At 49.1% G+C, this 15,472-nt stretch overlaps 1 protein-coding gene across 1 annotated transcript in view; it reads right to left on the bottom strand.

The window, feature by feature from the left end:
• LOC116375772 (anoctamin-1-like) overlaps nt 1–15,472 on the bottom strand; it is a 214,212-nt gene that overhangs the window by 59,928 nt on the left and 138,812 nt on the right. The window contains exons 8-12 of the mRNA XM_031832859.1: nt 12,471–12,526; nt 12,335–12,382; nt 12,151–12,215; nt 11,761–11,895; nt 9,633–9,793 (exon numbers count right to left, since the gene is read on the bottom strand). Of these exons, the coding sequence (XP_031688719.1) occupies nt 9,633–9,793; nt 11,761–11,895; nt 12,151–12,215; nt 12,335–12,382; nt 12,471–12,526 (465 nt within the window). The remainder of the gene's footprint in view (nt 1–9,632; nt 9,794–11,760; nt 11,896–12,150; nt 12,216–12,334; nt 12,383–12,470; nt 12,527–15,472) is intronic.

The raw sequence follows: 15,472 nt of genomic DNA, 5'->3' as shown, positions 1-15,472 counted from the left end.
AGGCAGGTAGGGGAAGTAAGGGGGCAGGCAGTGGGGCAGGCAGGTAGGGGAAGTAAGGGGGCAGGCAGTGGAGGTAGGGGAACAGTAGGAGCAGTAGTGGGTTAAGTAGGGGCAGGCAGTGGGGCAGGCAGGTAGGGGAAGTAAGGGGGCAGGCAGTGGAGGTAGGGGAACGGTAGGGGCAGTAGTGGGTTAAGTAGGGGCAGGCAGTGGGGCAGGCAGGTAGGGGAAGTAAGGGGCAGGCAGTGGGGCAGGCAGGTAGGGGAAGTAAGGGGGCAGGCAGTGGGGCAGGCAGGTAGGGGAAGTAAGGGGGCAGGCAGTGGGGCAGGCAGGTAGGGGAAGTAAGGGGGCAGGCAGTGGGGCAGGCAGGCAGTGGAGGTAGGGGAACGGTAGGAGCAGTAGTGGGTAGAGGTCGACCGATTATGATTTTTCAACACCGATACCGATTATTGGAGGACCCCAAAAAAGCCGACACCGATACCGGTTATTGGAGGACCCCCCCAAAAAGCCGCTACCGATTATTGGAGGACCCCAAAAAAAGCCGATACCGATACCGATTATTGGAGGACCCAAAAAAGGCCGATACCGATTATTGAAGGGCCCCCCCCAAAAAAGCTGATCCCAATACCGATTATTGGAGGACCAAAAAAAAGCCGATATCGATTAATGTATTTGTAATAATGACAATTACAACAATACTGAATGAACACTTATTTTAACTTAATATAATACATCAATAAAGTCCATTTAGAATCAAATAAATAATGAGACATGTTCAATTTGGTTTCAATAATGCAAAAACAAAGTGTTGCAGAAGAAAGTAAAAGTGCAATATGTGCCATGTAAGAAAGCTAACGTTTAAGTTCCTTGCTCAGAACATATGGAAGCTGGTGGCTCCTTTTAACATGAGTCTTCATTATTCCCAGGTAAGAAGTTTTAGGTTGTAGTTATTATAGGAATTATAAGACTATTTCTCTCTATACGATTTGTATTACATATACCTTTGACTATTGGATGTTCTTATAGGCACTTTAGTATTGCCAGTGTAACAGTATGGCTTCCATCCCTCTCCTCACCGCTACCTGGGCTTGAACCAGGAACACATTGACAACAGCCACCCTCGAAGCAGCATTACCCATGCAGAGCAAGGGGAACAACTACTCCAAGTCTCAGAGCGAGTGACGTTTGAAACGCTATTAGCGCACACCCCGCTAACTAGCTAGCCATTTCACATCGGTTACACCAGCCTAATCTCGGGAGGTGATAGGCTTAAGTCATAAACAGCGCAATGCTTGGAGCACAACGAAGAGCTGCTGGCAAAACGCACGAAAGTGCTATTTGAATGAATGCTTACGAGCCTGCTGGTGCCTACCATCACTCAGTCAGACTGCCCTATCAAATCAGACTTAATTATAACATAATAACATACAAAAATACGAGCCTTAGGTCAAATATGGTCGAATCCGGAAAACATAATTTACAAAACAAAGCGTTTATTCTTTCAGTGAAATACTGAACCGTTCCCTATTTTATCTAACGGATGGCAACCCTAAGTCTAAATATTGCTGTTACATAGCACAACCTTCAAGGTTATGTCATAATTATGTAAAATTCAGGCAAATTATTTCTCAATGAGCCAGGTGGTCAAACTGTTGCATATACACTGACCCCGAAGAGAAGTGACCCAATTTCACCTGGTTAATAAGCTGCTAACCTTTATTTTAGCTAATATGCAGGTTTAAAAATATCTACTTCTGTGTGTTGAAGAAAGGCATTGATGGTTAGGTACATGTTGGAGCAACGACAGTCCTTTTTCGGGAATGCGCACCGCATAGATTATATGCAACGCAGGACACGCTAGATGAACTAGTAATATCATCAACCATGTGTAGTTAACTAGTGATTATGATTGATTGATTGATTGTTTTTTACAAGATAAGTTTAATGCCAGCTAGCAACTTACCTTGGCTTCTTACTGCATTCGCGTAACAGGCTGGCTCCTCGTGAGGCAGGTGGTTAGAGCATTGGACTAGTTAACCGTAAGGTTGCAAGATTGAATCCCTGAGCTGACAAGGTAAAAATCTGTCGTTCTGCACCTGAACAGGCAGTTAACCCACTGTTCCTAGGCCGTCATTGAAATAATAATGTGTTCTTAACCGAGTTGCCTAGTTAAATAAAATAATATTATAAAATAAAATAAAATCATTTTAAAAAAATGGCTAAATCGGCGTCCAAAAATACCGATTTCCGATTGTTATGAAAGGGGGTAAGTAGGGGAAGAAAGGAGGATAGTTAGGGGCAGATAGGGGTGGTAGGGGAAGTAAGGAGGATAGTTAGGGGCAGATAGGGGTGGTAGGGGAAGTAAGGAGGATAGTTAGGGGCAGATAGGGGTGGTAGGGGAAAGTAAGGGGGTAGTTAGGGGAAGTAAGGAGGATAGTTAGGGGCAAATAGGGGTGGTAGGGGAAGAAAGGAGGATAGTTAGGGGCAGATAGGGGTGGTAGGGGAAGTAAGGAGGATAGTTAGGGGCAGATAGGGGTGGTAGGGGAAGTAAGGAGGATAGTTAGGGGCAGATAGGGGCAGTAGGGGAAAGTAAGGGGGTAGTTAGGGGAAGTAAGGAGGGCAGATAGGGGTGGTAGTGGAAAGTAAGGGGGTAGGTAGGGGAAGTAAGGAGGATAGTTAGGGGCAGATAGGGGTGGTAGGGGAAAGTAAGGGGGTAGTTAGGGGCAGATAGGGGCGGTAGGGGAAAGTAAGGGGGTAGTTAGGGGCAGGTAGGGGTGGTAGGGGAAAGTAAGGGGGTAGTTAGGGGCAGATAGGGGTGGTAGGGGAAAGTAAGGGGGTAGTTACGGGAAGTCAGAGGATAGTTAGGGGCAGGTAGGGGTGGTAGGGGAAAGTAAGGGGGGTAGTTAGTGGTAGTAAGAGGATAGTTAGGGGCAGGTAGGGGTGGTAGGGGTAAGTAAGGGGGTAGTTAATGGCAGTAAGAGGATAGTTAGGGGCAGTATTTTTCACAATTCCTGACATTTAATCCTAGTAAAAATGTCCTGTCTTAGGTCAGTTAGGATCACCACTTTATTTTAGGAATGTGAAATGTCAGAACAATAGTTGAGAGAATGATTTATTTCAGCTTTTATTTCTTTCATCACATTTCCAATGGGTCAGAAGTTTACATACACTCAATTAGTATTTTGTAACATTGCCTTAAAAATGTTTCAATTGGTCAAACATTTCGGGAAGCCTTCCACAAGCTTCCCACAATAAGTCGGGTGAATTTTGGCCCATTCCTCCTGACAGAGCTGGTGTAACTGAATCAGGTTTGTAGGCCTCCTTGCTTGCACATGCTTTTTCAGTTCTGCCCACACATTTTCTATAGGATTGAGGTCAAGGCTTTGTGATGTCCACTCCAATACCTTGACTTAGTTGTCCTTAGTCAGGGTTAGGTAGGGAAAATAGGGGGTAGGTAGGTGTGGGTAGGAGCATTAGGGGGCAGGTAGGGGTAGGAGGAATAGGGGGGTAGTTAGTGACAACAAGTAGAACAATAATTAGGGGGAGTAGGTTGAAATTAGGGGCAGTATGGGACAGGTAGGGGCAATACAAGGGTAGGTCGGGGCAGTATGGGACAGGTAGGGGCAGTGGTGGGTAGGTAGGGGCAGTATGGGACAGGTAGGGCAGTATGGGACAGGTAGAGGCAGTGCAAGTGTAGGTAGGGGCAGTATGGGACAGGCAGGGGCAGTAGAGGGTAGGTAGGGTCAGTAGGGGCTAGGTAGGGGCAGTAGGGGGTAGGCAGGGGCAGTAGGGGCTAGGTAGGGGCAGTAGGGGGTAGGTAGGGTCAGTAGGGGGTAGGTAGGGTCAGTAGGGGGTAGGTAGGGGCAGTATGAGACAGTTAGGGGCAGTAGAGGGGTAGAAGGGAGTATGTGGGGCATTAGGGAGGTGGGGCAGTAAGGGATTAGGAAGGGGTAGTAGTGGATATGTAGGTGCAGTAAGGGGGTATGTATGGGGAGTAAGGGGGATAGATAGTTGCGGTAGGGGGTAGGTAGGGGCAGTATGGGACAGGTAGGGGCAGTATGGGACAGATAGGGGCAGTATGGGGCAGATAGGGGCAGTATGGGACAGGTAGGGCAGCATGGGACAAGTAGGCGCAGTATGGGACAGGTAGGGGCAGTACGTGGGTAGGTAGGTGCAGTATGGGACAGGTAGGGGCAGTATGGGACAGGTAGGAGCAGTATGGGACAGGTAGGGGCAGTATGTGGGTAGGTTGGGGCAGTATAGGGCAGGTAGGGGCAGTACGTGGGTAGGTAGGGGCAGTATGGGACAGGTAGGGGCAGTATGTGGGTAGGTAGGGGCAGTACGTGGGTAGGTAGGGGCAGTATGGGACAGTTAGGGGCAGTATGGGACAGGTAGGGGCAGTATGGGACAGGTAAGGGCAGTATGGGACAGGTATGGATAGGTATGGGCAGTATGGGACAGTTAGGGACAGTATGGGACAGGTAGGGTCAGTACGTGGGTAGGTAGGGGAAGTATGGGACAGGTAGGGGCAGTATGGGACAGGTAGGGTCAGTACATGGGTAGGTAGGGGCAGTATGGGACAGGTAGGGACAGTATGGGACGGGTAGGGGCAGTATGGGACAGGTAGGGGCAGTATGGGACAGGTAGGGGCAGTACGTGGGTAGGCAGGGGCAGTATGGGACAGGTAGGGGCAGTACGTGGGTAGGTAGGGAAAGTGGTGGGTAGGTTGTGGCAGTGGTGGGTAGGTAGGGGCAGTGGTGGGTAGGTAGGGGAAGTAGGGGACAGGTAGAGGCAGTACGGGGGTATGTATGGGCAGTAGGGGCAGTAAAGATATGTAGGGGCAGTACGAGGTAGGTAGGGTCAGAAGGGGTAGGTAGGGGCAGTAGGGGGTAGGTAGGATCAGTAGGGGGTAGGTAGGGGCAGTAGGGGGTAGGTAGGGTCAGTAGGGGACAGGTAGGGGCAGTACGTGGGTAGGTAGGGGCAGTACGTGGGTAGGTAGGGGCAGTATGGGACAGGTGGGGGCAGTATGGGACAGGTAGGGGCAGTATGGGACATGTAGGGGCAGTACGTGGGTAGGTAAGGGCAGTATGGGACAGGTAGGGGCAGTGGTGGGTAGGTAGGGGCAGTATGGGACAGGTAGGGCAGTATGGGACAGGTAGAGGCAGTGCAAGTGTAGGTAGGGGCAGTATGGGACAGGCAGGGGCAGTAGAGGGTAGGTAGGGTCAGTAGGGGCAGGTAGGGGCAGTACGTGGGTAGGTAGGGGCAGTATGGGACAGGTAGGGGCAGTATGTGGGTAGGTAGGGGCAGTACGTGGGTAGGTAGGGGCAGTATGGGACAGTTAGGGGCAGTATGGGACAGGTAGGGGCAGTATGGGACAGGTAAGGGCAGTATGGGACAGGTATGGATAGGTATGGGCAGTATGGGACAGTTAGGGACAGTATGGGACAGGTAGGGACAGTACGTGGGTAGGTAGGGGAAGTATGGGACAGGTAGGGGCAGTATGGGACAGGTAGGGGCAGTATGGGACAGATAGGGGCAGTATGGGGCAGATAGGGGCAGTATGGGGCAGGTAGGGGCAGCATGGGACAAGTAGGCGCAGTATGGGACAGGTAGGGGCAGTACGTGGGTAGGTAGGTGCAGTATGGGACAGGTAGGGGCAGTATGGGACAGGTAGGAGCAGTATGGGACAGGTAGGGGCAGTACGGGGGTAGGCAGGGGCAGTATGGGACAGGTAGGGGCAGTACGTGGGTAGGTAGGGAAAGTGGTGGGTAGGTGGGGGCAGTGGTGGGTAGGTAGGGGCAGTGGTGGGTAGGTAGGGGAAGTAGGGGACAGGTAGAGGCAGTAGGGGGGTATGTATGGGCAGTAGGGGCAGTAAAGATATGTAGGGGCAGTACGAGGTAGGTAGGGTCAGAAGGGGTAGGTAGGGGCAGTAGGGGGTAGGTAGGATCAGTAGGGGGTAGGTAGGGGCAGTAGGGGGTAGGTAGGGTCAGTAGGGGGTAGGTAGGGTCAGTAGGGGACAGGTAGGGGCAGTACGTGGGTAGGTAGGGGCAGTATGGGACAGGTGGGGGCAGTGTGGGACAGGTAGGGGCAGTATGGGACATGTAGGGGCAGTACGTGGGTAGGTAAGGGCAGTATGGGACAGGTAGGGGCAGTGGTGGGTAGGTAGGGGCAGTATGGGACAGGTAGGGCAGTATGGGACAGGTAGAGGCAGTGGAGGGTAGGTAGGGTCAGTAGGGGCTAGGTAGGGGCAGTAGGGGGTAGGCAGGGTCAGTAGGGGCTAGGTAGGGGCAGTAGGGGGTAGGTAGGGTCAGTAGGGGGTAGGTAGGGTCAGTAGGGGGTAGGTAGGGGCAGTATGAGACAGTTAGGGGCAGTAGAGGGGTAGAAGGGAGTATGTGGGGCATTAGGGAGGTGGGGCAGTAAGGGATTAGGAAGGGGTAGTAGTGGATATGTAGGTGCAGTAAGGGGGTATGTATGGGGAGTAAGGGGGATAGATAGTTGCGGTAGGGGGTAGGTAGGGGGCAGTATGGGACAGGTAGGGGCAGTATGGGACAGATAGGGGCAGTATGGGGCAGATAGGGGCAGTATGGTACAGGTAGGGGCAGCATGGGACAAGTAGGCGCAGTATGGGACAGGTAGGGGCAGTACGTGGGTAGGTAGGTGCAGTATGGGACAGGTAGGGGCAGTATGGGACAGGTAGGAGCAGTATGGGACAGGTAGGGGCAGTATGTGGGTAGGTTGGGGCAGTATAGGGCAGGTAGGGGCAGTACGTGGGTAGTTAGGGGCAGTATGGGACAGGTAGGGGCAGTATGTGGGTAGGTAGGGGCAGTACGTGGTTAGGTAGGGGGCAGAATGGGACAGTTAGGGGCAGTATGGGACAGGTAAGGGCAGTATGGGACAGGTATGGATAGGTATGGGCAGTATGGGACAGTTAGGGACAGTATGGGACAGGTAGGGACAGTACGTGGGTAGGTAGGGGAAGTATGGGACAGGTAGGGCAGTATGGGACAGGTAGGGGCAGTATGGGACAGGTAAGGGCAGTATGGGACAGGTATGGATAGGTATGGGCAGTATGGGACAGTTAGGGACAGTATGGGACAGGTAGGGACAGTACGTGGGTAGGTAGGGGAAGTATGGGACAGGTAGGGCAGTATGGGACAGGTAGGGGCAGTATGGGACAGGTAGGGGCAGTACATGGGTAGGTAGGGGCAGTATGGGACAGGTAGGGACAGTATGGGACGGGTAGGGGCAGTATGGGACAGGTAGGGGCAGTACGTGGGTAGGCAGGGGCAGTATGGGACAGGTAGGGGCAGTACGTGGGTAGGTGGGGGCAGTGGTGGGTAGGTAGGGGCAGTGGTGGGGTAGTTAGGGGAAGTAGGGGACAGGTAGAGGCAGTAGGGGGGTATGTATGGGCAATAGAGTAGTAAATAAGGGCAGTAAAGGTAGGTAGGGTCAGTAGGGGGTAGGTAGGGTCAGAAGGAGGTAGGTAGGGTCAGTAGGGGGTAGGTAGGGTCAGCAGGGGTAGGTAGGGTCAGTAGGGGGTAGGTAGGGTCAGTAGGGGTTAGGTCGGGGTTTGTAGCGGCAGTAGAGATACATGGGGTAGTAAGTGATTAGGAAGGGGTAGGTGCAGTAGCAGGGGGGTAGTTAGGGGCAGTAGGGGTAGATAGGGTCATTAGGGTTAGGTAGCACCAGTAGGGGTTAGGTAAGGACAGTAGGGTTGTAGGTAGTTGTAGAAGGGGGTACTTAGGGGCAGTAGGGGATAGTTAGGTGCAGTAGGGGGTAGTAAGGTGCATTATGGGTTAGTTAGGGGCAATATGGGTTCAGGTAGGGACAGTAGGGTTGTAGGTAGTTGTAGTAGGGTGTAGTTAGGGGGCAGTAGGGGTTAGTTGGGGGCAGTAGAGTGTCAGTTAGGGGGCAGTGGGGTGTCAGTTAGGGGCAGGAGAGTGTCAGTTAGGGGCAGTAGAGTGTCAGTTAGGGGCCAGTAGGGTGTCAGTTAGGAGCAGTAGGGTGTCAGTTAGGGGGCAGTAGTGTGTCAGTTAGGGGGCAGTAGGGTGTCAGTTAGGGGGCAGTAGGGTGTCAGTTAGGGGGCAGTAGGGTGTCAGTTAGGGGGCAGTAGGGTGTCAGTTAGTGGGCAGTAGGGTGTCAGTTAGTGGGCAGCAGGGTGTCAGTTAGTGGGCAGCAGGGTGTCAGTTAGTGGGCAGTAGGGTGTCAGTTAGGGGGGCAGTAGGGTGTCAGTTAGGGGGCAGTAGGGTGTCAGTTAGGGGCAGTAGGGTGTCAGTTAGGGGGCAGTAGGGTGTCAGTTAGGGGGCAGTAGGGTGTCAGTTAGGGGCAGTAGGGTGTCAGTTAGGGGGCAGTAGGGTGTCAGTTAGGGGCAGTAGGGTGTCAGTTAGGGGCAGTAGGGTGTCAGTTAGGGGGCAGTAGGGTGTCAGTTAGGGGGCAGTAGGGTGTCAGTTAGGGGGCAGTAGGGTGTCAGTTAGGGGCAGTAGGGTGTCAGTTAGGGGCAGTAGGGTGTCAGTTAGGGGCAGTAGGGTGTCAGTTAGGGGCAGTAGGGTGTCAGTTAGGGGCAGTAGGGTGTCAGTTAGGGGCAGTAGGGTATCAATATCTCTACCTGTACATGACCATCTGATCATTTATCACTCCAGTGTTAATGGCCAGGTCGCAGTTGCAAATGAGAACTTGTTCTCAACTAGCCTAACTGGTTAAATAAAGGAGAAATAAAAAATAAAAAAATAAAAAAGTTAGGGGCAGTAGGGTGTCAGTTAGGAGCAGTAGGTAGGTAGGGTCATTAAGGGTTAGGTTTCAGCGGTAGGGGTTAGGTAAGGACTGTAGAGTTGTAGGTAGTTGTAGTAGGGATTGGGTAGTGGCAGTAAGGGGAAGTTAGGGGAAGTAGGGGGTAGTTAGGGGCAGTTAGGGGTCAGTTAGGGGCAGGTAGGGACAAAAGGGGGTAAGTAGGGGCTGAAGGGGGTAGGTAGTTGTAGAAGGGGGTGGTTAGGGGCTGTATTGGTTAGGTAGGGCCAGTAGGGGGTAGGTAGGGGCAGTAGGGGGTAGTTATGAGCAGTAGGGGGTAGTTAGGGTCATTAGGGGTTAGGTAGTTGTAGTAGGGGGGATTCAGGGGCAGCATGGGATAGTTAGGGGCAGTAGGGGGTAGGTCGGGCAGTAGGGCATATTTAGGGGCAGTAATGGCTATTTAGGGGCAGTAGGGGATAGGTAGGGACATTAGAGTTTAGGTAGCAGCTGTATGGGTTAGGTAAGGACAGTAGGGTTGTAGGTAGTTGTAGTAGGAGGTAGTAAGGGGCAGTATGGGGTAGATAGGGGTTGTAGGGGGCAGTATGCGGTGGTTCGAGGCAATATGGGGTAGTTAGGGGCAATATGGGGTAGTTATGAGCAGTATGGGGTAGATAGGGATAGTAGTGGGCAGTATTCAGTGGTTAGAGGCAATATGGGGTAGTTAGGGGTCAATATGGGGTAGTTATGAGCAGTATGGGGTAGATAGGGGTAGTAGGGGGCAGTATGCGGTGGTTAGAGGCAATATGGGTTAGTTAGGGGCAGTAGAGGGGCCCAGTAAGGGATAGGTAGGGCAGTAGGTAGGAGCAATAGTGGTGTAGGTATGGGCAGGGAAAGTAGTTATATATATATACCCCAGAGGGACATGAAGATGGCGAAGAGGGTGGTAGCTCCGTTGTCAAAAAGGTAAGAGGCTCGAGTCAACGAACAGACTGAACTCAGCTTCCAGTAGTCACACACCGCATCACACAGTGGACACATCGTGAAGTTCAGATTGTCATCACACATCTCCTGGCTGAAACACACGAGAACAAACCATAAACACAGCCTGAAGTAATGATTGATTGTGGTAACTGACATATTGATCGTGGTAACTGACGTAATGATCGTGGTAACTGACGTAATGATCGTGGTAACTGATGTAATGATCGTGGTAACTGTTGTAATGATCGTGGTAACTGTTGTAATGATCGTGGTAACTGATGTAATGATCGTGGTAACTGATGTAATGATCGTGGTAACTGACGTATTGATTGTGGTAACTGAAGTAATGATTGATTATGGTAACTGAAGTAATGATTGATTATGGTAACTGACGTAATGATCGTGGTAACTGACGTAATGATCGTGGTAACTGACGTAATGATCGTGGTAACTGACGTAATGATCGTGGTAACTGATGTAATGATCGTGGTAACTGTTGTAATGATCGTGGTAACTGACGTATTGATCGTGGTAACTGACGTAATGATCGTGGTAACTGACGTAATGATCGTGGTAACTGATGTAATGATCGTGGTAACTGTTGTAATGATCGTGGTAACTGTTGTAATGATCGTGGTAACTGATGTAATGATCGTGGTAACTGATGTAATGATCGTGGTAACTGACGTATTGATTGTGGTAACTGAAGTAATGATTGATTATGGTAACTGAAGTAATGATTGATTATGGTAACTGACGTAATGATCGTGGTAACTGACGTAATGATCGTGGTAACTGACGTAATGATCGTGGTAACTGACGTAATGATCGTGGTAACTGATGTAATGATCGTGGTAACTGACGTATTGATCGTGGTAACTGACGTATTGATCGTGGTAACTGACGTAATGATCGTGGTAACTGACATACTGATCGTGGTAACTGATGTAATGATCGTGGTAACTGATGTAATGATCGTGGTAACTGACATAATGATCGTGGTAACTGACGTATTGATCGTGGTATCTGAAGTAATGATTGATTATGGTAACTGAAGTAATGATTGATTATGGTAACTGAAGTAATGATTGATTATGGTAACTGACGTAATGATCGTGGTAACTGACGTAATGATCATGGAAACTGACGTAATGATCGTGGTAACTGACGTAATTATCGTGGTAACTGACGTATTGATCGTGGTAACTGACGTAACGATCGTGGTAACTGATGTAATGATTGTGGTAACTGATGTAATGATCGTGGTAACTGTTGTAATGATCGTGGTAACTGTTGTAATGATCGTGGTAGCTGATGTAATGATCGTGGTAACTGATGTAATGATCGTGGTAACTGACGTATTGATCGTGGTAACTGAAGTAATGATTGATTATGGTAACTGACGTAATGATCGTGGTAACTGACGTAATGATCGTGGTAAATGACGTATTGATCGTGGTAACTGACGTAATGATTGTTGTAACTGACGTAATGATCGTGGTAACTGACGTATTGATCGTGGTAACTGACGTAATGATCGTGGTAACTGACGTAATGATCGTGGTAACTGATGTAATGATCGTGGTAAATGATGTAATGATTGTGGTACCTGACGTAATGATCGTGGTAACTGACGTAATGATTGTGGTAACTGACGTAATGATCGTGGTAACTGACATAATGATTGTGGTAACTGAGGTAATGATCGTGGTAACTGATGTAATGATCGTGGTAACTGACGTAATGATCGTGGTAACTGACGTAATGATCGTGGTAACTGACGTAATGATCGTGGTAACTGACGTAATGATCGTGGTAACTGACGTAATGATCGTGGTAACTGATGTAATGATCGTGGTAACTGACGTATTGATTGTGGTAACTGACGTAATGATCATGGTAACTGACGTAATGATCATGCTAACTGAAGTTATTGGAAAATTGTTATGAAGAGTAACTAAGGGCAGGATTCAACAATCAGTCAAATAAAGAGAGACACATTGATGTACAGAAAGCATGGGAGAGAGAATGAGGACTGTGTGTGGTGTGTATGTGTACCTGGGCACATTAGTGTTGACAGTGAGGACACCATAGAGGAACACTATAAGGCCCAGTAGAGAGGGCGGGACCAACATCCGGGTGTAAACTCCCATCCAGGCAAAGTACAGACCAATCGCCTCCCCAAAATACTTCCTGTTAGTGGTCAGAGTCAATATAGTACTTCTTATTACAGGTCAAACAGGCAGACAGATACATTTTAGGTTATACCTGATTAGTTCCAGACAGACACACTTTAGGTTATACCTGATTAGGTGCAGACAGACACACTTTAGGTTATACCTGATTAGTTCCAGACAGACACACTTTAGGTTATACCTGATTAGGTGCAGACAGACACACTTTAGGTTATACCTGATTAGGTCCAGACAGACACACTTTAGGTGATACCTGATTAGGTCCAATGGCTGGTATTTGAACATCACTCCATAGTTGGCCCACTCCTCATATAGGAGCTGAAACACACACACACACACACACACACACACACACACACACACCGTTAACTAGATGTTGCTTCTCTGGAATCATAAGACATGGTAAAGGACACTGCTGACCAATCACATGAGCTCACCTGTCTGTCGTTCCTCTGATCCCGCCCTCCTTTCCTGGTGAATGACCCCTGAGGACAGAACAGTGTTACCTCTAACCCCCTGACCTTAACTTCTGAACGTTTCACCATGTTATCATGGGGATGGAATCATACTCACATCATGTGGAGGAAAGGCAGAGTTATAGACACCAGTAGCTAATAACGATGAGATACCTGATAGAGAGAGAGACAGAGTTATAAACACCAGTAGCTAATAACGATGAGATACCTGATAGAGAGAGAGACAGAGTTATAAACACCAGCAGCTAATAACGATGAGATACCTGATAGAGAGAGAGACAGAGTTATAGACACCAGTACCTAATAACGATGAGATACCTGATAGAGAGAGAGACAGAGTTATAGACACCAGTAGCTAATAACGATGAGATACCTGATAGATGTAAGCTGGTGCCGGGGCAAGACAGACGTTTTACGTTCCCCCAGCCCAATGGGTTATTTGTTTGTTTATTTGCGTTGTTTGTAACTTCTTTTGTACATTATGTTGCCGCTAACGTCTCTTATGACCGAAAATTACTTCTAGACATCAATCAGGACTGCGATTTCTCACCACTGACTGGCAGAATATTTTTTTTCCCTTTCACGACTCTGATGAGCTCGACATGAAGGATATACTGCTTCCTCAGGAACAGGCCCGGATCCCCGTGATCCGTGTGAAGTGGAGGCAGAGGAAGAGGTGCCGAAGAGCGGGCTGCCTTCCGAGAATTCGTAGGAGATTGAATAAACCCCCTATTTTTGTAAAAAACTGCTGGTGCACGATATCTAAGGAAGTCTATTGCTCGCCAGAGGGAGAGTATCTCATGAAAATCTGTCAACCACATTACCTACCAAGAGAGTTTTCTTCTGTATTATTCGTAGCTGTTTACATACCACTACAGTCAGATGATGGCACTAAGACAGCATTGAATGAGATGTTTACTTATGGCCGAATACAAGAAAACACTCACCAAGGCAGCGCTCCTAGTGGCCGGGGACTTTAATGCAGGGAAACTTCTTAAATTAGTTTTACCAAATTTCTATCAGCATGTTAAATGTGCAACCAGAGGAAAAATAACTCTGGACCACCTATACTCCACACACAGAGACGCATACAAATCGTCCTCCATTTGGTAAATCTGACGATAATTCTATCCTCCTGATTCCTACTTACAAGCAAAAATTAAAGCAGGAAGCACCAGTGACTAGATCAATAAAAAAGTGATCAGATGAAGCAGATGCTATGCTACGCTACAGGACTGTTTTGCTAGTACAGACTGGAATATGTTCCGGGATTCCTCCAATGGCATTGAGGAGTACACCACATCAGTCATTGGCTTCATCAAGAAGTGCATCGATGACGTCGTCCCCACAGTGACCGTACGTACATATCCCAACCAGAAGCCATGGATTACAGGCAACATCCACACTGAGCTAAAGGCTAGAGCTGCCGCTTTCAAGGAGCGGGACTCTAACCCTGAAGCTTAGAAGAAAAACTGATATGCCCTCCGACGAACCATTAAACAGGCAAAGCATTAATACAGGACAAAGATCGAATCGTACTACACCGGCTCTGATGCTCGTCGGAAGTGGCAGGGCTTGCAAACCATTACAGAATACAAAGGGCCCAATGACACAAGCCTACCAGACGAGCTAAACTACATCTATGCTCGCTTCGAGGCAAATAACACTGAAACATTTATTAGAGCACCAGCTGTTCCAGACGACGGTGTGATCACGCTCTCGTCAGCCGATTTGAGTAAGACCTTTAAACAGGTCAACATTCACAAGGCTGTAGGGCCAGACGGATTACCAGGACGTGTACTGCAAGCATGTGCTGACCAACTGGCAAGTGTCTTCACTGACATGTCCGAGTCTGTAATACCAACATGTTTCAAGTAGACCCAAGTAGACCACCATAGTGCCTGTGCCCAAGAACACTAAGGTAACCTGCCTAAATGACTACCGACCCGTAACTCTCAAGTCTGTAGCCATGAAGTGCTTTGAAAGACTGGTCATGGCTCACATCAACACCATTAGCCCAGAAACCCTAGACCCACTCCAATTTGCATACCGCCCCAACAGATCCACAGATGATACAATCTCTATTGCACTCTACACTGCCCTTTCCCACCTGGACGAAAGGAACACCTATGTGAGAATGCTATTCATTGACTACAGTTCAGCATTCAACACCATAGTGCCCTCGAAGCTCGACAAATAAGCTAAGGATTAAACACCTCACTCTGCAACTGGATCCTGGACTTCCTGACGGGCCGCCCCCAGGTGGTATGGGTAGGTAACAATGCTGATCCTTAACACAGGGGCCTTTCAGGGTCCCCTCCTGTACTCCCTGTTCCCTCATGACTGCACGGCCAGGCACGACTCCAACACCATCATTAAATTTGGCCGTGTGGTGTCAGGACAACAACCTCTCCCTTAACATGATCTAGACAAAGGAGATGATTGTGGACTACAGAAAAAATAAATCCAAGCACTCCCCCATTCTCATCGACGGGGCTGCAGCGGAGCAGTTTGAGAGCTTCAATTTACTTGGATTCCACATCACCAACAAACTAAAATGGTCCAAGCACATCAAGACAGTCGTGAAGAGGGCACGACAAAACCTTTTCCCCCCTCAGGAGACTGAAAAGATTTGGCATGTGTTCTCAGATCCTCAACAAGGTTCTGAAGCTGCACCATCGAGAGCATCCTGACTGGATGCATCACTGCCTGGTATGTCAACTGCTTGGCTCCGACCGCAAGGCAATACAGAGGGTAGTGCGAACGGCCCAGTACATCACTGGGGTCAAACTCCCTGCCATCCAGGACCTCTACACCAGGCGGTGTCAGAAGAAGGCCCTAAAAATTGTCAAAGACTCCAGCCACCCTAGTCATAGACTGTTCTCTCTGCTATCGCATGGCAAGCAGTACCGGAGCGCCAAGTCTAGGTTCAAGAGGCTTCTAAACAGCTTCTACCCCCAAGCCATAAGACTCCTGAACATCTAATCAAATGGCTACCGGGAGTATTTGCATTGTATCCCCTTCTACTCTGCTGCTACTCTGTTATTATCTATGCATAGTCACTTTAATAACTCTACCGACATGTACCTATTACGTCAA

This window comes from Oncorhynchus kisutch, linkage group LG10 (genome assembly GCF_002021735.2).
Source record: "Oncorhynchus kisutch isolate 150728-3 linkage group LG10, Okis_V2, whole genome shotgun sequence".
Classification (NCBI taxonomy): Eukaryota; Metazoa; Chordata; class Actinopteri; order Salmoniformes; family Salmonidae; genus Oncorhynchus; species Oncorhynchus kisutch.
Note: the sequence above shows the minus strand (reverse complement) of the source record. Positions and strands in the feature narration are given on the sequence as shown.